Source organism: Centruroides sculpturatus, unplaced genomic scaffold (assembly GCF_000671375.1).
Source record: "Centruroides sculpturatus isolate CEXI.00-Female unplaced genomic scaffold, Cexi_2.0 scaffold60, whole genome shotgun sequence".
Taxonomy (NCBI): domain Eukaryota; kingdom Metazoa; phylum Arthropoda; class Arachnida; order Scorpiones; family Buthidae; genus Centruroides; species Centruroides sculpturatus.
The window spans coordinates 678,236-701,519 of NW_019384349.1; the positions used below are offsets into that span (position 1 = coordinate 678,236).

General features: G+C 27.6%; 1 protein-coding gene across 1 annotated transcript in view; it reads left to right on the forward strand.

The window, feature by feature from the left end:
* The window catches only part of LOC111637184 (mannose-P-dolichol utilization defect 1 protein homolog), a 59,226-nt gene that overhangs the window by 5,058 nt on the left and 30,884 nt on the right, over positions 1 to 23,284 (forward strand). The window contains exon 3 of the mRNA XM_023382615.1: positions 21,733 to 21,865. Within this exon, the coding sequence (XP_023238383.1) occupies positions 21,733 to 21,865 (133 nt within the window). The remainder of the gene's footprint in view (positions 1 to 21,732; positions 21,866 to 23,284) is intronic.

Here is a 23,284-nt window from a genome sequence, read left to right on the forward strand (position 1 = left end):
ATTTTTTATTTAATTTATTTTTATTAATAATTTTTCAGTTTAAAATAGTTTATTAAGAAAAAGTCTAATGAATTAAATAAAATTTTTAAATATTTTTATTTGCATGTTTAAAGCTACTAAACACGGACAACACGTGACTTACACGTAAGCAGAAGGCATGATTTGAGAATCGGAATGGCGGAAGCTTTTAAGAAGTTGCTTCTCCTGTTTCTTACGGAAAGTTGTTACATCGAATTTTTTGTGAAATTTAATTTTTTCAATGGTATGTCTGTTTTCATATTTACACGTTTATAGTATTGTTTCAGGTGTAAATAATTGTGGAAGGTAGAAAGCGATTAAATTAATCAATATCATGCATATGTATGTTTGTTGTTGTAACACAGTACATAAACACGAGTCACATTTTTTAACTAGACGAAGCAGATCGATAATTTATACGAAGAATTTATCAATAGTATGATTTGCACCATTTTAAATATATTTCTTTGGTTTAAATTTTATATTTTTGCTATGAAAAAATTATTTATTTTTTAAGATGTTATGTTAATATATAATTTTTTAATCTTTTATTTAATCTTATCATGAAATTTGCAGTTTTACAGATTTATCTAGAATTTATCTATATATGAAAATGATTTGATAAATATATAAGTGATTGAATTTAAAAATAATAAATTTAATATAGACTATATATCTACAAGGTTATTTTAATAACTATATCTTAGATCTTTAAGTTGATTAAAAATAATCTTTTGACCTACAATTTTACTCAAATGTAAAAATTGCTGACTGATTTATAAAACTTTTTAATTTAAATATATTAAACGTTTCTCGAGTTTAATTTGGCTCGTCTTCGGGTACCGTACGTATTTAAAATTCGATTGAACATAAACAACATTTTCAAATTTCCTGTTTTGTGCTAGCACACTTTTTCTTAAAGACAGACTTATCGTACTGGATTAGCCACGGAACAGAACACAGTTTTCTTCTATGTATTTATTTTTCAATATGCATTTTGTACCTAAACAGGTCCCTCCTCGGTCTTAATACATAAGTTTTTTTTTTTTTTTATTTTTAGGCATATGCATAAAAAAACTGACACACAAACTGAAAATATATACTAAAACAAACCAATTCACACCTAAATGCTAATTCCAGCAAATGAACAACAAAAAAATTTTAATGTTCAACGTTTTCGGCTGTCTTTCAGAGGCCCTCGTCAGGAAAAATTTGCAGAAAATAGAAAAAAAACAATTCTATCTTTTTAACAGTTCTCGAATATAGCTGTGTTCTAATTTTTAACATTTAAACGATGTTGAATACAAAGATTGTTACATATTACAACATATAATTATAACTTATAATTAAAATATTTTATAAATAAAGTTATAATTATATGTTGTAATATGTAACGATCTTTGTATTCAACATAGCTATGTTCGAGAACTGTTAAAAAGATAGAACTGTTTTTTTTTTCTATTCTCTGCAAATTTTTCCTGATGAGGGCCTCTGAAAGACAGCCAAAAACGTTTTGAACATTAAAATTTTTTTTGTTGTTCATTTGCTGGAATTAGCATTTAGGTGTGAATTGGTTTGTTTTAGACATATGCATATATATTGAGAAGATTTTTATTATAAAATCAATAATGTATATACGTGTACACAACAAAAATTCACCAAATGAGTACATTTTAACCTGGACATATAAACTTAAAAAGAAAAATCTGTACTATTCAATACAAAATCCTGGAAATTGATGAAATTGTATTTCAGCATGAGTGTAAAATTGTGTTGCAATATGCTCTGAAATAGACCTATTAAGAAGGCCAAAAGCATTCATCTATCAAATTAAAGTGTTGGTAGAATTATTTTATAGTTTCTTCTTGTATATTGGTAAGAATTAAGCAGACTAGTAGCACATGTATCCAGGGCTAAATGTATTGTACCATAGAGCCAGATTTCAAAGAACAGGGGATGATATATGACAACCAGAAAACATGTCCAAGAGTTACTACTACTCAACAGGATCATAAATTCACAGTAATAGCACATTATAACAGAAGAATATGTGATAGACAGCTCTTTGTATAGCTGTCTATGGCCAATGGTGTTAGTTTCACAATAAACAGGATAAAAGAGACTAAGTGAATAGTTTTTTTTTTTTTTTCAAACACCTAGTACTGTACATTGCATTCTATTGACCTCTGTGCACAGAAGACCCCATTTTAAGACAGTGTCAAATTAATGATATGTCCAAAATCAAGAGCATAACCATTAAATTGGCCTATAAGTGTTTTGTTTTTGTGTACACTCATTTATGTATGTATATTTAGATGATAAATGTGTTAAATTTTTATAAACAATAAATATATTATTGTTAAAATAGAATTATTTATCACAATTAATACTGATGTTAAATTTTCAAAAATTTAAATGTTTTATTAAGATTATTCTTAATAAACATTAAAATAATGAAACAAAAATAAATGGCTAGTATATGTGTAATAATAAAAATGAGTGTCATTATATAAATGTTGTTTCATAAGAAATGTGTTACTTTATAGATAAAAATGTATGCAAGAAAAAACATACAGGTTTTAAAAGTTGGCAGAGAGTTTTGAAATTATGTAAATATTTTTAGAATATAATATATTGTTCACTGATGATGATGCTAAAAATTGTTTGAAACAAATCAGAAAAATAAAATGTATATATCCTATACTGATATTTTCTACTAAATGTAAAATACTCTTTCACTCTGAAGTATCGGTTTTAAAAATGTTTACATAATATTCATTAATTGATTAAATTACTTGTTGAAATCTGTTTGTTACTTCTTTATGGCCTATATTTTTTATTTTACAAGTATTGCAGTGTTTGTAGAAAGAAATGGTATTGCAGATATTGCAGTATTTGTTACAGTGTGAATTGTCTGTGGTGTTTGAAATTTTAAAATAAATGCTCAAACACCACAGACTTAAAAAATAATTTTAAAATAAATGCTGTGTGCAACAATTCCCTTTCTTTTGTTTTGAATTTGTTTTCCTTTTGACTTCTCAAAACTAAATGTGTATAACAGCAAGTACCATAAAAATGCTATCAACAAATTGGAACCTAAATTTGAACACTTACTGAAGTCTATTTTTCTGATTTAGATTGTTCATAATAAAGTGGGAATGAATTTCAATTTACTTCAACATTTTCTACACACAAATTATTAAAGATGAATTTTTGGATATAATATGAACTCCAATGTAAGAGTTGAAATAAAAAAAGTTCTTTCAAGTATTTTTGCCATTTTATTGTATATAATACTCCTTAGAAAAAGTTTAAGACAAAAGTTTTTTCTAAAATTCATGAGTAAAAAAGAAAAACATAACACTGACATTTTACAATGAATACTGATATGAAACACAATATTTATTTACTACCATGTAAGTGCATGTGCTAAATATATTTTTAAAAAGTGGGTACTTATTTATATACCACTCACCAAATAAACCATCACCAGTTCATAACCAAACAGAAAAATTCTTGCTACGAACGTTTTCATCTATATGTAATAGAAATCCTCAGGTATTGATGATATTGAACTAACGGCTAGTAGAATAGAAAGAATGCTTTTAAAAGTTCCAATTAACTACGTAATTCAAATACGTTGTGTTAAAATTTAAAATATGTAAAATATTTGAAACATATTTGAATAAATCAATTAATTTCACATAGATCATGACATAAATATCCTACGTAATTTAAATTATCTTTGTGCGTTTCAATCATTGGGATCTAGTTCAAAAATGGCGTGCTGTTTTTGAACTAGATCCCAATTATGTAGTTAATTACGTAGTTAATCAGAACTTTTAAAAACATTCTATTCTACTAGCCATTAGTTTGATATCTTCAATACCTGAGGATCTATTACATATAGATGATGAAAATGTTCGTAGCACGAATTTTTCTGTTTGGTTATGAACTGGTGATGGTTTATTTGGTGAGTGGCATGTGCTATAATGACACAATAAACTACAAGATAGCATTTATTAGTCTGGTGTAATGGGCAAGGAAATGCATAGAACTATTCAAGATACAATATTTTTTTAAATTGTGTTGAATTAACAAAAATTAATTTATTTTTGGTCATAATTTTTCTTTATCCTCTGTTTTCCATGTCATTGGAGAGTAAAAATCTCACCTAAATCATTTTCATAAATTTGGACAATCTTAACCACCTATTAGTCCAAATTAGTGGGGGTTTATTGTATATTCATCTATACTAATATTATAAAGAGGTAATGTTTGTATGTAAGTAAGTTTGGATGCAGCAGGTAATCTCCAAAACTACTCATCCAATTTCAAAAATTTTTTCACCAATATTTAGAATGGAACTTCAGGGTGGACATAGGCTGTATATTATTCCGTTAAACATGGGGGATGGACAGTTCTTTACGGGAAGCCTTTCCCGTAAGGCTTACCGTAAAGAACTCTGCTTCTATTTATACTATTTTAGATGCGGTTTTTTGCATTTTTGATTGCATTTTAATAGGGTACGTCAACAGAATGTACACAAAGAAGGGATTTTTCGACATTCCCCCGCGGGGGAGAGGGACAGGATTAAGGCTTACTGTGAAAAACTTGGCTTCTATTATACTATTTTAGATGCGGGTTTTTGCGTTTTTGATTGCGTTTTAATAGGGTACGTCAAGAGAATGTACACTAAGAAAATATTTTTCGAAAAATTTTCCCCCACGGGGGAAGTGTTATACATTTATAATAGATACATTTTGAGCCACAACAAGGTGTGGCGGGGTCTGCTAGTTTAGCCATAAAATGGCTGTTTTTATACAAAATGAACAGCAATTATAAAAAAAAGTTTTAAAAGTTATTAAAATTATTACTTGTTTCATAGAAAGCAAAAACATCTGTGACTTTTAATATAATTAATTTTAATAGAACCAATTACAAGTTTTACTAAGAGCATTAAATAATTCTTTTAGAACATTAAACAAAAATCTCTTTCTCATTTTATATATGTAGAAATGTAAACCAGTTTTAATCATAAATTGTAATTATTTTCGTTATGATAACTATATTTAAAAATGTATATATTTAATACTTTGAATTAATTATACATCCAAATAGTAAATAAATTAATGTGTAATAAAAGATTTTATTTACTTCAATTATGACATTTAGGACAGAATGACCTTTTGAATGATTTTTATATAAAATTACAAATAATTCACCTGTATAAATGTAAAGTTTCTTTGGCTTCATTAACTCGCTGATTGACATAGTGTTTAAATAGAAGCACTATGTCAAAAGTAGAAAAATTTGTACAATTGAAGGTAACATTGTGTAACAAAAATCCAAAATATCAAAAAAAAAAAAAAAAAAAAAATTGATGCCATATAGAATAGAAAATATTTTAAAGTTTTTCAAATTAATAATATTCTATAAGATGGCACTAGAATAACTTTCCCATAGACATTTTATGTATTTTTGAAGATTATTATTATTTTGTTATTCATTGTTTTAAATTACAATGCATGTAGAAAACTAACATTTTAAATATAAAAGTCATAAATTACCACAAAATTTCAGAAAATATTGTGAATGTGATGAACAAAATACTAAGATTGAAATACAAAGACAAAATAATGTAGTATTAGGTGAATTGCCAACTAAATAATATGTAGATTGATTGATTAGTTTACATGGATAAAATTACTAAAGGAAAAGGACATAATAAAACATAGTTTAAGGACACTTAAACTATGTTTTATTATGAAATTTCAGACAGTAATTGTATAATCTTAATATAAGAAAGTGATTAGAATTAAAACTTTTTACTTTTTCTATATATATATATATATTTTCTCCTTAGATGATGAAATTATTTAAATGCTTGTTACAGATGAATATTTTTTGAAATTTCTATAAATATAAAATGGTTCAGAAATTTTTCAAGTGTCCAGTTTTTTAAAGATAGTTATCATTGAGGTGAATTCTATTTGACAGAGAACTAATTTTGTTAACTTAACAAAATTAAGATGTACTTGAGATTTGAAGAAGCAANAGTAATAATAACTTATAATTGTGTTTTACACATGTAAGTTTGTTATATGCTCATTCAAAGTATAAAAATAAATTTAAAATGGGACAATAATTTAAGAAATCAAGAAAATCAAATTAAATTTATAGTGAATAATTAGTTTTTCTGATCTATATTTTGTTGTACTATACAACTAACTTTCAACTGGATTTTTAAAATAATTTTAATTATTTTTAAAAAATGTTTTCTTCAACAATATATAAAATTACATAAAATTTTTGTAATGAAAACTCAGAAGATTTCATTATAAATTATATTTAATTTTGTATGTTGTTGTATTTTATTATGTGAATTTTCTTTTAATTTTTTTATTTATTTTTTACAGATAATTATAAATTGAAAATTTTTCACATTGATGATTACTTATGTTTGTGGAAAGTATATCCATGAATTTTAATGTTGTTTTTCTGTGATAATTAATCTTAATTTGTGCAAATCTTCATGTTTGTGTGGGTGTGTGTTTCAAGCATGCAATGCTCAAACAAATCATGACCACTCTAATGCATTATTTAAAATGAAATTTATTCTATTTTTTATAAACTTTTTAACTATAGATCACTTTCTATATATCCAACACTATACACAATTAAATGTTTTCAATGTTTACATTTAACTTAACTTTAGAAACAAAATTTTCAAACATAAATGTAGAATAATGCTCTAATTTAAAATAAAAAGTTTCACTAAGATAAACGACTTCCAACAACTGAACACTGCGTTTGAATAATAACAATCCTTTTTTGGATCATCTAAAATTAGTTTGTTAGAATAATTTAAATTACAAATAATAAACAAACAAAATATTCAAATCAAACAAATAAAAATCAATACAAATTATTACAAAACAGTAAAAAGTCATTACAAAATAAATGCAAATATAAAACCAGGTACATTAAAGAAAAACTACATTCATCCTCAGAGCATAAGCTTATCACCATTTTGACCATTAAAAAGTCATACTGCTTTATGTGGATCACAAAATATTTATTTGAAGAGCATTTTTTCAGCTCCACTATAGCCTTATTCAGTCTGACATTCAATTCAGTTTGATCAGTAATCTTTAACCAAACATAACATTTGAACACTAAAGTTTGTATTATTTTTAAAAAATTTTTTACTTTAAAAAGAAAGAATGTATACAATAATTTATGTGATAAAATGTATATTAAGCCTGAAACAAAAGGGTTTTGGCAATCGAATAGTAAACAATCTTTATCATAATTGGCATAACAAACACTATTCTCAATAAGATTGCTATAGTAATTATACATTTATTGTTTATTGCAGCTCTTAAACATTATGAACACTAATGATGCGAAAGAATTACTATACTTCCACACATTTTTTTGCCAATTTTTACTAATCGAAAATTGAGATTCAAAAAATACATGAATTATTTTCAAAGGTAGACTATATCAGTATGTATTCTTACAAGAAATCTTGATTAATTAACAGAAGTCATGATTTTATAAGATAGATAGATAGTTTTAATAGTTTCAAAACTTTGCATACGTATTCTGAATATTTTGAACTCTCACATCAAACAGTATGCAGCCATTTTTGATAGGTGTGTAAAGATTTTTCTGCTTCAGAAATCTACTGACCCATCTTTGACTATCCTTAAACTCAAGGAAAGAAATGTTAACAACTGCCCTTATTCCCCATCCTCATAGCCTCAAGCAAGTACAAGGATACAGTACTCTTAAGCCTATACAAGGGAATGTGAGTAAACAAAATGCCTATCTACTATAAAAATTCTTGTTGGCTTATTCACATCCTATCTTCTACACTGAACAGTTCAGTATGAAAAGTCTTGCATTTTTCATGTGAAAAATACTTGAATATTTGTTTTCCCTAAAAACATTTTTGGAAATATGAATGTGAAAAATATGAGGTAGAGAAAAATACATGTAGAAATACAGTATATGAAAGTTGGAAGCCGCCTATAAATAACAGATTTTAAAAAGTTAGTAGCAAGAACAGAAGGAAAATGAGATTATTTCCAATATCACATAGCCAATATGGTTTATTTTAAGTTCAGTTATATTTTTTCTCTTGATAGGGCAAGGCAAAATTTAAGTTCTACATGGCAATTATAGAATTTTGGGCATTCTAAATCTTGCTGCCAGTTATGCTAAGGTTATGAGATATTTGTTTGTTTGCTAAAATCGTTTTTATTTATATATATATAATCGTTTATATCTGCAGTTATGCTCACATACTTCTAACCTAGATAATGTCAAATATCCCACCCAAAAATATCAACTAGATTTCTATGAATCAATTCATTTCTAGCTACATTCAATTTGCTGGCTTTATTTTAAAATTAGTATGGAGTAATACAGATGAAATCATTAAATGAAATAATTTTATATAAGTAGAAGCAAAATTAATTTTTGCTCTTGAGAGAATAGCCACATAGAACCCAGTGCCATTTTAGCTTTATATATACTGTGATTTTTAGTCTGTAAGAACTGTCCAGAAAATGAAAATAAAACTCCCAAATATATGTAATTTGAAGCAACTTGTAAAGGTTGATTGTTAAGAAACCGTCTTTCTCTGGGTGACATTTGACCTCCCTTCTTGAATACCATTACCTTAGTTTTTAAAACACTTATAGTTAACCCATAGTCACAACAAAATTCCTCTAGAATTACAATTTTCTTTTGTAACATTTGTGAAGTGTCATCAAAAATTGCAGTTTCATCAGTATACATTAGTACATGTATCCCAACTTCATCAGAAAGAGAGAAATCTCAGGTAAACCAGATTTAGCAAGTCGCACTATCAGACCTTTAACATACAAATTAAAGAACAGTGGGCTCAAAATCTCACCCTGCAAAACTCCAATATCAAACTTTAATATAATATAATAGAAGAATTAGAAATACAAAATAATCTAAAAATCTTAATTGTTGTTGTTGTTATTNAAATCATGACCACTCTAATGCATTATTTAAAATGAAATTTATTCTATTTTTTATAAACTTTTTAACTATAGATCACTTTCTATATATCCAACACTATACACAATTAAATGTTTTCAATGTTTACATTTAACTTAACTTTAGAAACAAAATTTTCAAACATAAATGTAGAATAATGCTCTAATTTAAAATAAAAAGTTTCACTAAGATAAACGACTTCCAACAACTGAACACTGCGTTTGAATAATAACAATCCTTTTTTTACGAGTGTTATGTCACTAGTAAATTCCACAAGTATTTCGACCTCCACCGAGGTCTGCTTCAGGTGGTGACTGGCCATGTTTCGACCCGTCGTAACGATGTTGCCAACGATGTAAATAAATAAATGTGTGCATCGGGTTTCACCCCTCCGACTGACCCTGTTTGAATTCCTCGAACAAATACTTCCACGCCTGTGCAAGCATTTCCCCATCCTTGAAGTTGATGCAGTTGCCCCCTCTGATAGCTTTATGAATCTCCCAGGCCTCCAGGTGACGGATGTGATCCGCTCGGAACGCTTGTCTGATAAGTCTGATGTTCCGGAAGTCCGCCCTTATTTACTAGTGACATAACACTTGTAAAAAAAGGTTTTTCGTGGATTGTTAATAAAAAGTTTCAGCTTAAAGCAAATAAAACTTGGCACCAACATTTATGAAAAGTAATTGAAAAGCCGTTTGCTCAAAATTCTTCATTTGGCTTTTAGAATTAAACAGCTTTTTCAATTATTTTTCATAAATTGTTGCCAAGTTTTGTTTACTTTAGACTCAAATTTTTTATATTACAGTATATTATTATTTTACATTTTCCCTTTGTAAATTTTGTTCAAATCAAATTTTATGATTTAATATATATAGTGGTGCCTCATACTTAAATGTAATTTGTTCCAGGAGGTCATTCATATTCTGAATTGTTTGAAGTCTGAATCAATTTTCCTTATTAATTCACTTTCCATTATTTCTAATCTGTTTGCAGGCCCTAAACGATACCCATTTTTGATAAACTTAAACAGCAAATACAGTTGACCCCCCCTATAACACTGTTGATTATTCCATTTTATATGAATTCCATGTTGTACTAGTCACTTATATTTTACAAATACGTGTGCCGGGCTGTGAATGGCTCATGTATTTGTAAAATCTAAGTGACTCATACAACATGGAATTCATATAAAACGGAATAATCGACAGTGTTATAGGGGGGGTCCTAAAATGTACACATAATTTTAGGTAAAAATAACACAATTTAAATGCCCTAAATCAGTGGTCGGCAACCTTTCTGACCTCACAGACCACTAAACTCACAATTTTGAATCCCGCGGACTGCTATCATGAATTTTTTTAAACGATACAAAATCTGTAGAATAATGATCGTAAAAGTTCAATTTGACTATATTAATATGAAACTCGCATGTTTTAATTATAACAAATTAATGCAGGCCTAAAGTTCATTGCTGCTTGTTTGAAATAATAAGTTTATGGATTCTTAGCACTTTTCCATGAAGGACGACAATTGCAATCACAATATTGTTTATTGTTCATTATTTATTGATAACAGTCACTTCGTATTTGGTTTCAGATTGAAATAAAAACCCCCAATAGTGAAAAAAGCAACTTAGCATTTTACATTTCTTTTGTAATACTTTGCGTAACCTTCAGTTGAACAATGTCAAGTTTCTCCACGGACCATCAATGGTCCTCAGACCACCGGTTGCTGATCATTTGCCCTAAAAAATTAAACATGAAAACAATAAATAAAATACATAAATACTGTATAACAAATGAAAATTGCATTTACTGTACCCTTTTAGTAATACCCTGGCGATGTCACATTTCTTAATGTCAAAATGCAGCTTGCTTGGCTTTCTCATAAATAATCCTCTGAGAGATATCATCAACCAATTGCTTCTCATTTATCCACACTAGGAGTTTTTCCATTTCTTCAATAACATTCCTGGAGCAATGTTGTTACACCTTTAGTCATATTTGCTAGTTTTATTTCTTCTTTGTTCTTAAAATGGTGCACACAGTCAAATTTAGCATCTTAAACATGACTGTCAGATCAAACAAGTGTATGCTTTCATACTATATGATAAGTTCCTTTTTTGCATCTGAGTTACTAATACTATACTTTCTTCTCAGGCTTGTTCTTTCTCACATTTATTGGATGCCATCATTAATATGTAGGAATTATATTATATATAACCAAACACCAAAAATAATGTGAAAAAAAGCACTGAAAACATGCACATAGCATGATAAATTTTCATAGTGAGTGAGAGAACTTGGGCACACATCAAATGGTGTTTTCACAGAGTCAATTTGAACACAGAAGTATAATTTGAACTCTGGATTGAATTTCTCCAGAATTTAGCATTCAAACTTTGTTTGATGATAGTCATTTGAAGTATGAGGTACCATTGTATATATTTTTAAACCATATATAAAGTTAATATAAATTTAATATAAACCAAAAGTAATAAATGTTAAAGTACAGGAATCACCTGTCTCAAAAGTATTTAGATTTTTAAATTACAAAAAGAAACATTAACAAATCGGTTTCTTAATTAATGTGCTGTTGCTGCACTATTGGCCTTAATTGTTTCAAACATTATTGAAAGAATAAGTTGCTATATAATTCTCTGATCTAAATTACTCCAACTCTATGAGCTGTTGTTTAAGAATTCTGTTACAGAATTATGCTGTATACATATTACTAGTTAACATAGCCCAGATTCTCTATTGAATTGATATTAGGACTTTGAGACAGCCATTTCTGTAGTTTCACATGGTGGTAATCAGACCAAGCTATTGTTGAACATAACTGGTGGATAGGTGCATTACTCTTTTGAAATACCCAATTAAGCTCTCAATAACTTTCCCAATAGATATATTAATATAACTATATAGTTAACGTTTGCCAACAGATTATTCTTGTGCACAATTTGTTAGCTTTGTACATTTTTTCATCCAGTTATAAAAGCAATAGCTGATGTTCCATTGCATCTGAAGCAACATCATATTTTTACTGAGCCACCACCTCATTGTCTGCTGAAAAATTGGCTTTTTTTTTTCTTTCCTAAAATTTATGCCAGTATGACAACCACCCTTCAAGACAATTCAGATAATTTTTTTTATCTTGGGTAATTGTAAAGTACTTGAGCCCACTTATCTGTCCAATTCTTGTGTTTCTTTGTTAATGGAAATATATATATTTTTTCTTTTTTCATATCTGATGTAAGGACTAGCTTGCAGATGCCTGTGGGTATACTCCTAAAAACAATATTTTCAAATTCTTATTGTATATAGGAATATAGCAAACATATATATATGTTTGCTATATTCCTATATACAATAAGAATTTGAAAATATTGTTTAATATATTAATATATATATATATTAATTCCATTTTTTGCATTTGATTATAGAGGTTTTACAATGACCAAGTTTGATCTTTCTGTGCCTGAAATTGCATCAATTCTTAAGTTTCCATATTAATTTTTATAATCACACAAATATGCAAATTAGGTTGGTCTTTATACATTATTTGTTTTTATTTACTTGATATTAAGTAAAGTCTACATATTTTTGAGACAGTTGCTTATGCAGATTTAGTTTTTTGTCTGTCTTAAATTTTCAAAACTGAATAAACTTGGATGATTATAAATTTTTTTAAACAGATTTAAGTAACATTATAATTGTTTCTTTTTACTTTTTTTCACGTTCCTCATCATTCTATAAACTTTTGAGACACTCTCTAACAGTTAGACATTTCAAATTATATATGTTTAAACATTTTTTGAAGAAATTTTGAGATTATTAAAAAAAACTAAAACAAAAAAAAAATCTAATGACATTTTATGAAATAATGTATTAATTTATTAAATTTTTACTCTGTTCTGTTTTACTCAATAAAGCTGAATAAAATAGAACTGCTACTATTGCTAAGCAACAAAGATGTGGTAGCACATTGACTCCATTCTTATGTATTTCATAATATCTCCTAGAATATATATATAAAATGAACATAGTGTCACCTATTTACAGAAATTTTCCCACCATTATTAACCATTAAAAGATGTTGATTTTAAATAATAACAAAATTTGTTCTTTTCTAGTGGAGATCATTTCTGATTCTATCTTTTTGATGAAAATCAGTCATATGTCTTCTAGAGATTGGCAGAGATTAACAATTTTGGTTGCAGTGCTTAACTCAAGTTCTACTGGGACTAAATGCTTGAGCTCAACTGTCCATTTTTTCTGATCCTGATTAGAGAAGGAATGTAGGCAAGCTTTCTTTTCTTTTTCTCCCATCGGTGAAAGCTGTGGGAGGTCAGGCCATCTGCATTGAGCATAGAACCTTTCTCCTGGAACAGTCACATTATTGTTGTTCTCTTATATTTGGACACACTTTCCATCATTAGATGTGATGAATCCTTCTAAAGAAATCATGCCAGCTTTCCCTTATAACTAAAATTGTACTGATTTTCTCTTACAACAGATAACAAAGATTTTAAGTTTATCATTCAGTTAACTTAATATTCAAGAGCACATACAAAATACTTGGTGGAAAGTGAGTCTGTTTACTTGAATGAAGTAAAATACTATTAAATAATGTTTTACTGTAGTTTTGAACTGAGTATACTTAAAAATTTTAACTTAATTATGTGCATTTCAAAACAGATAAAAGAGTACCTACAATCATTCTGAACACAATTAGATGTATCATCAAAAGATCTGATGTTGCTATTATTAAGCCTAGATCTAGGCTAAATATTTCAAGTGAAAAACTGATATTAACCATAAAATTTAAGGATTTTTTTTTTATAAAATTAATTTCCTAAACTTGCAGTATCTATTAGTCATTACAAGGGGGAAATTTATTTTGTCATATGATTAAGCATATCTACTTATATTGTCAACAAAAATTTCTGATGGCCAGTATTATAATAAATGCTAAGGTCACCCTTATCATGCTTTTTATTTTAAATAAAGAACAACACTCAGCATTTTCACTTTATTTATAATAAAAATAATTTTATTGGTATTTTACATCTTTTTAAATGTTTTGTATAGATATATTGACCAATTATTAATTTTAAAAATAAATATAAAATTAGGTTATATAAAAGCATTTGTGGATATATTAAACCAGTATTTTTCAACCTTTTTTTTTTTTTTATCTCGCAGCACACTTGAACCTATAATTAAATTTCTGCAGAAAAAATTACATGATTTTAAAGTTGTTTGTAAACATTCTATTTCTATATTACTTGCCACTTAACCTAATTCTTTTTGTCTATATTTATTGTGAATTAAATAAAACTGGATTGTTGTCCCTTAAAATAGCAGTAGGTTACAACAACAGTTATTTAAATTAATATTAGTAATTTTTCATTTACATAAGAAAAGCAAATAAGACTTAACTTGCATTTAAAAGTGGCATGACGATTGCTTTTAGAAACTTGCCCAATATCCTGTTATTTCTAAGTTAAAATAATTTGAACTAAATATGGACAATTATAGATACATTTTCAATTTAAAGAAAATTTCATTTTAAATGAAATAACTGGTGTTATGCACATATAATTTTTCTTATGGATATATTTTTTTTTATTGCATTATGTATATGTTTATTTATTATAACAATGAAAAATTCATATAATCAATTTAAAGAGGTTTTAATTTTGACGTGTATACTTATTGTTCTTTGGACTTCTTACAAAAATAATTTATTTAATAACTTTCAAAAATTTTCATGGCACACCTACTATCCTCTCACAACACACCAGTTGAAAATCACTGTATTTTAAACCTTTTGATAAATATTCTCTGAAAAATAAGAAGAGGATGTATGACCAAATGACCTATCCTTAATTTATGCCTATATAATTTTAAATAGATAACCAATAATTTGTTTATATAATCAATTGTCATAATTATGACAATTGTTATTTGATTATGTAAGCAAATTATTTTATGCTTTATTTGAGATTCTTTTAATATCTTTGTAGAGGATATAACCAGGAAACTACTTAACCTTTTTACAACAAGTAGATATTTCAAATGGTTTTTATATTAATTTTGTATTTTAGTTACAGTTTTTATATGACCCTTGTTTCATTACAGGGATGGTCATTCCTTGACTTTTGAACAACTTTCTCTTTTGCACACACTTTTAAAGTTGTAAACTACTTTTCATGTACATACAAAAATTTTGAGTTTTATACATTTTTGGCAAGAAAAAAAAATTAAAGTAAAATGCAATGATATACCTTCTGCCAGTTTTTTTATACTAAAAGCAGATTGCAGGGCTTTATAATTAAAGGGCTGCTTATTTACCTTTGGAATTGCTGGTGGACCAGCTATCAGGTAATGAAAAAAGTAGCACTTCCAGTTTGTCATTATTTTCCTGTAATTCAGTTCATATTTTTTTCAGTGTGATTCTTGGTAATTTTGTATTTTCATCTGCAAGTGAGCTTCTGTATCTGCATTTTTATGAATGTTAATGTGCTGAAAGTAGTTTCACAAATCCAAGTTGATCCAAACATTGTAAGAATTTTTATAATCACTATTATAACTTTGGGATATTTATTGTTATTCTGCTTCTCTGTCATAAATTGTATGAAGTAAACAGACTTAAACAAATAATAATAGGAGCAAGAAGTTATAGTAATGTAATAATTATTACAATTTTTATGTTACTACACAATTAAACTTTTAGGGCTTATCACACTAAGTTGACAAGAGGAGTTTACTAATTAATCATATACATCCATTTTTTACATATATTTACATAAATACATTAACTTTCATGCACACAATTACCAAACTAAAATGCATTTTGGGCTTTCTTATGGCCTCTTTTCAGTTAGACTATTTTGGTAATTTAAACATTAGGTATCTATAACAGTCTATTAAAACTAGAACAGATATATAACAAAAACAGTTGAAAGTTAAAACTTGTAAAAATCAACAATATTTAAAAACCATTCCTCAGCTTATCATAATCATTATTCCAAAAATTCCCTTTAACTTTCTTGAAGAAAAATGTAGAAAAGAATTTTTGGAATAATGATTATGATAAGCTGAGGAATGGAAGACTTATCAAAACAAAATAGTTTTAAAATATTATATCAGTTTTGTTTAATGTGATACAAAAATAACTCAAAATTTCACTTCTTAAATTTTCCATATTCTTCTCAACATTCTTCTTTTACTTAACTGTCTGACATTGTTATAAACAAGCAGGTCATAAACTCAGCATCACTCTCTTTCAAAAATTGTTTTAGCTGCCTGTGTGAAAGTGTTGATTTTGATTACAAGAAGTTAATCAGTTTCTTCATTCCAGTAAGAAGAAAATAAATGACTACTTAGTTTTGAACATAATATTGCAGTATATATGATACAATTGTTTTATATCATTGATATAAGACCATACAATTATTGTTGGACTGTTTTGTGCAATCTGAAGTTTCATCTATGGCTAAAGAAAAGTATCTGTGTCTGCAGTTTAACAAGTAATTGATCAGCCAAATTGACTGAGAGTTTATTACAGCATTACTTTAGTATGTGATAAAGAACGTTTTGAAATACAGTGAATTCTGCTTAATTGGGACACATTGGGACTAAACCATTTTGGCCCAATTAAGTGGCTGCCCCAATGAACTAATAATAAATTCTATAATAAAATATGTAATACATAGGTAAATAAATAAATAGGTAAAAAATAATAAGGTACTTATTGTAATGCTTAATTAAACCATAATACAGAAAATATTTGTACAATAAATTTGCCAGACTCATGACGATAGATAACTGATTTGCATAATGCTAGTGTTGCCAAATATTAGTAGTGATATAAACAAGGATTAACCATTCAATCCATCCCTGATTGAACAATTTTTCCTTTCTTTTTAGTTAGAACATGTTCTAACTAAAAAGGAAGAAAGAAAAGGGTTCATCCAAAAGTCATTTTACGGTCATCCTTTGAACACAATTAGTAGTATAATAAATGTTACTTCTGGCCAGTAACTTGTGGGGTTTGGCATTTTCACCAAAACAACAGCAAAAAACAGTGAAAATGCCAAAATAATCATCCTCTAAACATAGTATGGGAGAAAATAAATATTCTAGTGAAATAACAGTAATTTTGTTACAGGTGTTATGTTGTTTGTTAGTAACTGTATTTCTTAATACAGTGGAACCCCAGTTAATGAACGTCCTGGTTAACGACCAAATCGGTTAACGAACTTTTATTTTGCAAAAATTTTGTCTCGGATAACGAACGTAACGGTATTTTGTGTCAAATTTTAGTTGGTGTTAGGCATGTGCGAATTAGGCATTGCTTTTCCAAGTGTTTGTGCTATACTTCTTTTTTCAGTTTTGTGATTTATATATTTAATCAATATGACATCCAAGAAAGAAAAAAGTCATAGTGGCAATAGAAAACAACAACGCAATATAAACTACAATGCGTTATTGCATTTGAGAAAAATTTTGATTAAAAGAGTAAGACAATCAACTTTAGATCAATTTCTTGTTCCTTACGGAAAGAGTTTGTTTCTTTGTTAAGTTATGGCAACGCAACACTTGGGCGATCTGACTAGAGGTAATGCCTTCTGGGAGGTATTTTTAAGGGAAACTGGCCCCTATTTAAGTGTTACAGACGTGGAGAAATCCCGGAAAACTCCACGTGGCCAGCCCGTCTGAGCGCAGTGCGAACCCATGTGTTCCTTGTGGCTAAGTGGTCTTCCTTGAACTCCCCGTGTTCAAGGAAGACCACTTAGCCACTGGTGTGTTTTTTTTACCGAAAAAGACTTTGACTCGAAGAATCTTCCGATGAAGTGCTACCCGTTATTTTTTGGAGGGGATTTCCCTTCTAAGCATTAAGGTTCTTATATCTCCACTTTTCTGCCACCAACTACAACAAACGAAGGTATGTTGTAGTTTATTACAGTGCTATTTTATTAAACAAAGTTTACATGTTTGTTGCTGTAATGATAGATACTACGTTTTCCTACATTTTCATCAAAGAAAATTACTGTATATTTTAAATAAAATGACAAAAATTTCGGAGACTAGAACGGATTAATTGCATTTGCATTAATTTCTATGGGAAATATTGCTTCGGTTAACGAACAATTCAGTTAACGAATGGAGTCGTGGAACGGATTAAGTTCGTTAACCGGGGTTCCACTGTACTTCTATGTACATATTTTTTTTATTTTTATGTTATTCTGTTGGTTATTTGGTTTTTTAATTTGAATTTTGTATTCTATTAATGGAATGCTTTAGTTCCAATTTCGTTCTGAACCTGAGAATGGCCTGTAAATCAGGCTGAAAACGTTTGTTTTGAAATAAATATATTTCTTGGCAAAGATAAGGTGTTATTTGTCTGTTTGTTATCTTATCTTCAAAGTTATTGTAAGGTATCTGATTCTGTTGAAGAAATATTTAAGAACCTGTGCTATGAGTTATGAAGTGAAAATTGTCATTACTCTGGATTATGACCTTAATGATTTAATTGAAAAATATGAGATTTTTTAAAGATCATGACAGTGATATTTAGATGAATGAAAGTAGTGAAAAATGTTGTTTTCAAATTTTAAAAGATGAAAATGACAGTTACATTCTTCTTGACAAGATGTATGAAATAATTATTTATTGTGGGACTTCAAATTTAAGTCTATTTCCATTCTGAACAATCAATGAAATAAAAGTTTTGTGGATTAATAAAATCATCTAATCAACTGTTCAATATTAAGATAACAATCAACAGCAGAGAAAATTTTAGACACAAATCTGAATTTGTTTCACAGTATACATTGAAGCAATTCAATAATACAAGGAAACCTTCATGCAACTTTATAATTTGGGTGTCGATGTGAATCTAGACATTTTGAGGCATCATGTGGTTGGATTCATGCTTTCAAGAAAAAGTTCCATGCTATGTCTCATAAAATCACACTCACACTGGTTTATATTGAAAATCAGAAATGAACTGAAGACAATGTGATTGAATTCATTCTTGACATGAATGAATACTGTGACTAGAATGCAGATGTGCAGGTGTTCAATGGATCAAAGTGGCACTATACTAGAAACACATTCTGGATGCATGCTTAAATATCAAGTTGTTTATCAAATAATGGCTATAGGAAATGCTACTACTAGCTTGTTTTACAATTCAGGTTATGATCTTGAAAACTGGCAAACTCCTTTCAGTTATGTATGTTTTACTCTTTAAGCTCTGAAAACTTTCTCCTACTATGTAGCTAGAGACTAAATTGTTTTCACTCCTCAGGCTACTAGGGAAACTTATATAGAAAAACTAGTTACACAACTTTTTCATTGGGTGATTTCATTTCAAACTTATAAGGCTGATTTTGGCCAATTTTATGTTTAAAGAGTTAAAAGAAGCAGCTGTCTTGAGAATTGAAGTCCAAGATCAAATGTTCAAAAATCCTTCAGTTGTTGCTACATGGTTGTGTTCTAGAAAACTTGACAAAAACAAAGTAAAGAGGTTTTACAATGACATGCTGCTGCCAAATACATCAGATCACTTTGTTCTTCATGATTCCTTGGCAGGACAGATAAGTGACAAACCATTTAATCAGTTAATATACAAAGAATACAATGAAACAAAGGTTGTAAAATTGTGCATCATCATATTTCAAATAACAAGCTTCATTTAGCTATTGGATTCTCTGTTTTTCAGACCATTTATAATCTACTTACAATTTACAAATGTTACTGTTCTGATTGAATTAATAGTTCAGAATTTCAACAAAGAATAATTTGCTGAAACTAGTTTTTAATTAGTTCTGTGCTTCTTGATATAAGAATATGATGAGAGTGTAATTTTACATGCCTAGTTACATTTCTGAACATCTAGAGTCATACAAAAGTTCACTTGAATTTTGCTTTGATTTGACCACTGAAAAGTGGTCAAACAAGAGTTTCAACAACATTGTTGTTCTTAAATGTTCATTTCATGAAAATCAGTACAGTCGACCCCCCCTTAACACTGTTGATAATTCTGTTTTATATGAATTCCATGTTGTACGAGTCACTTAGATTTTAAAAATACAGTAGAGCATAGTTTATCCGAAACATCGGTTATCCAAAAGCATTCCAGTTGGCAAATTTAAATTTTTGCTAGTGCTGTGGTGCTGCAATCTTTGGCTATATCTTGGGCTACTCCAATATTTTTTTTGTTGGTGTGTTTTTTAGTTGACAGCACTGGCACATTTGTGTGGTGTTTTTCTGAGGACTGTGTGTCGTGCTGAATCAAACGTTTTTGATACTAGATCATCTTCTAAAGTATATATTTTTTGGTTTTTATATTTTTCAATATATTTGTTTTGTTTGTAAGAAATAGAAATAATTTTTACAATAGCCAACAATTATTATTTTAAAAAGTATACATTAGGCTTAACATCAACGAAAATTCAACACGAAGCAACACACAATGGAGAAAAATTTCAACACGGGTTAGGTTAATATATTTTTTCGTATATAATCGGTTATCCGAAAAATAAGTTATCCAAACAACTGCAGTCCCCAATTGATTCAGATAAACGACGCTCTACTGTACGTGTGCCGGGCTGTGAACGGCTCACGTATTTGTAAAATCTAAGTGACTCGTACAACATGGAATTCGTATAAAACGGAATTATCAACAGTGTTATGGGGGTCGACTGTATTGCATGAAATCATTTGCTAGTTGATTTCTTCTCTTCATCTGAAATTTAGTTAGTATAATGAACAATAAATGTACTCTTGTATGATAGCAAAATCATTTAATTTTAAGTCAGCTCAAATAAACATTACTTGTGAGTTGAAAGTGGTCACTGTAGGATTTTTTTTGATTTAACTGGTACTGTTAGAGAGATTTTAATTATAAAGAAAGTGTTTAATTCTGTTTAAGAAGAGTTTGTCCTTTTGTAAAAATGTCACAATCAGAGAGTTTACTGTATTTTTAAAAGTAATTAATATTGGTCATATAATGTATAGTTTTGGCAATGTTTTGTCTCTATTACAAATATTAGATTTTACAGAAATAAAAGAATTTAGTTAACAAGATGAGATTCGATTTAAAATTAAAAAATGAGAATATGTGAGAACAGTACAAAAAATAAAAATTGATGCTTTATATATAATGAAGAAAATGAAAATAGATGGTTATATATCAGTTGTTTGTATACAAATTTGTGGAATAATCTCTCAAAGCTGTGCAAGGAAAAGACAGAATGACATTTGAAGAAAGAGGCTCCAGTCTATATGAAAGTTGATCTGCATTTATTTTGAATGTTACTGTGAATTGAAGTTGGTTTGGTAAACTTAAATAGCTGTGTTTTATTAATGTACAGTACAAAATGGTATTAAGTCTTACAGAAGTTTCTGAAATTAGTTTAGTTTTCAAAAAAAGGATTATTTGAGTTTTTGACAATTGAACTTTTTTCTCGATTTTCCCTCTTTGTTTTAATTAGAGTTGATTGTATTTAATTTAACATTTTCTTTTTAACTTTCTATATATTTATATTGCATTTAATTAAATATAAATTGAATTTAAAATATAAAACTTTTAAATTTTTTTTAAATAAAAATATTAGTATGTATATAATATACATATATTTTTTTTTATTCTGAACAGTTAAAGTTCCACAGATTGTTAAAATAATTAAGGGAAACAGTGCAGCCGGAATAAATTTTTTTGGAACACTTTTAGAATTATTGGCCATCACCTCAGGTGCTGCTTATTGTTTTATCAATGAATTTCCTTTTAGGTAAGTAAAACTTATAACTGTATATGAACTAAAATTATACTTATTATTGAAAATATGAAATGAGATGATAATTTGTAGTTCTGTAATTATTATGAAGAGAGAATATATTACACATTTAAATGTTTTCTAGATAGTGTTCCTTAAATCTTGATTGCTCAAATAATATTTTGAAAAAAATTTTATTGATAGTTTTACAGGACATATACAACTGAAGCTATTTATCACAAAGTTCTAATTTTTAACAAAAAAAAATTTTGAAATGTATTTAATTAAACTATAAATGTCTTAAATTAATATTTATTAAATAATTCATAATTAAATTAATATATGATATGATGAGATAACTTATAGGAGTAGGCATTAGGCACTATCTCTGTAAGTGTCTTAAATTTTCTGTAATTTTCTTCATTTTCAAACTTGAAAAAAATAGTTTTGTGGGTTATACAAATATTCATATTTTTAAAAAAGGAAAGTTTTACTTATTTAAAAACTTGAAATATTTCTGAATATTTGAAGTTCATTAGCAGGAACAACAATGATAAATTTGTTCTCCAATACACTTGACCAAAGTATACATTCTTACACAGTTTTTTTCATATTACTTTTGTTATGAATTAGGAATAAAAAAAATTTGTCACTCTGTTTTTTTTTTCTTTTTAATGNTATTTATATTGCATTTAATTAAATATAAATTGAATTTAAAATATAAAACTTTTAAATTTTTTTTAAATAAAAATATTAGTATGTATATAATATACATATATTTTTTTTTTATTCTGAACAGTTAAAGTTCCACAGATTGTTAAAATAATTAAGGGAAACAGTGCAGCCGGAATAAATTTTTTTGGAACACTTTTAGAATTATTGGCCATCACCTCAGGTGCTGCTTATTGTTTTATCAATGAATTTCCTTTTAGGTAAGTAAAACTTATAACTGTATATGAACTAAAATTATACTTATTATTGAAAATATGAAATGAGATGATAATTTGTAGTTCTGTAATTATTATGAAGAGAGAATATATTACACATTTAAATGTTTTCTAGATAGTGTTCCTTAAATCTTGATTGCTCAAATAATATTTTGAAAAAAATTTTATTGATAGTTTTACAGGACATATACAACTGAAGCTATTTATCACAAAGTTCTAATTTTTAACAAAAAAAAATTTTGAAATGTATTTAATTAAACTATAAATGTCTTAAATTAATATTTATTAAATAATTCATAATTAAATTAATATATGATATGATGAGATAACTTATAGGAGTAGGCATTAGGCACTATCTCTGTAAGTGTCTTAAATTTTCTGTAATTTTCTTCATTTTCAAACTTGAAAAAAATAGTTTTGTGGGTTATACAAATATTCATATTTTTAAAAAAGGAAAGTTTTACTTATTTAAAAACTTGAAATATTT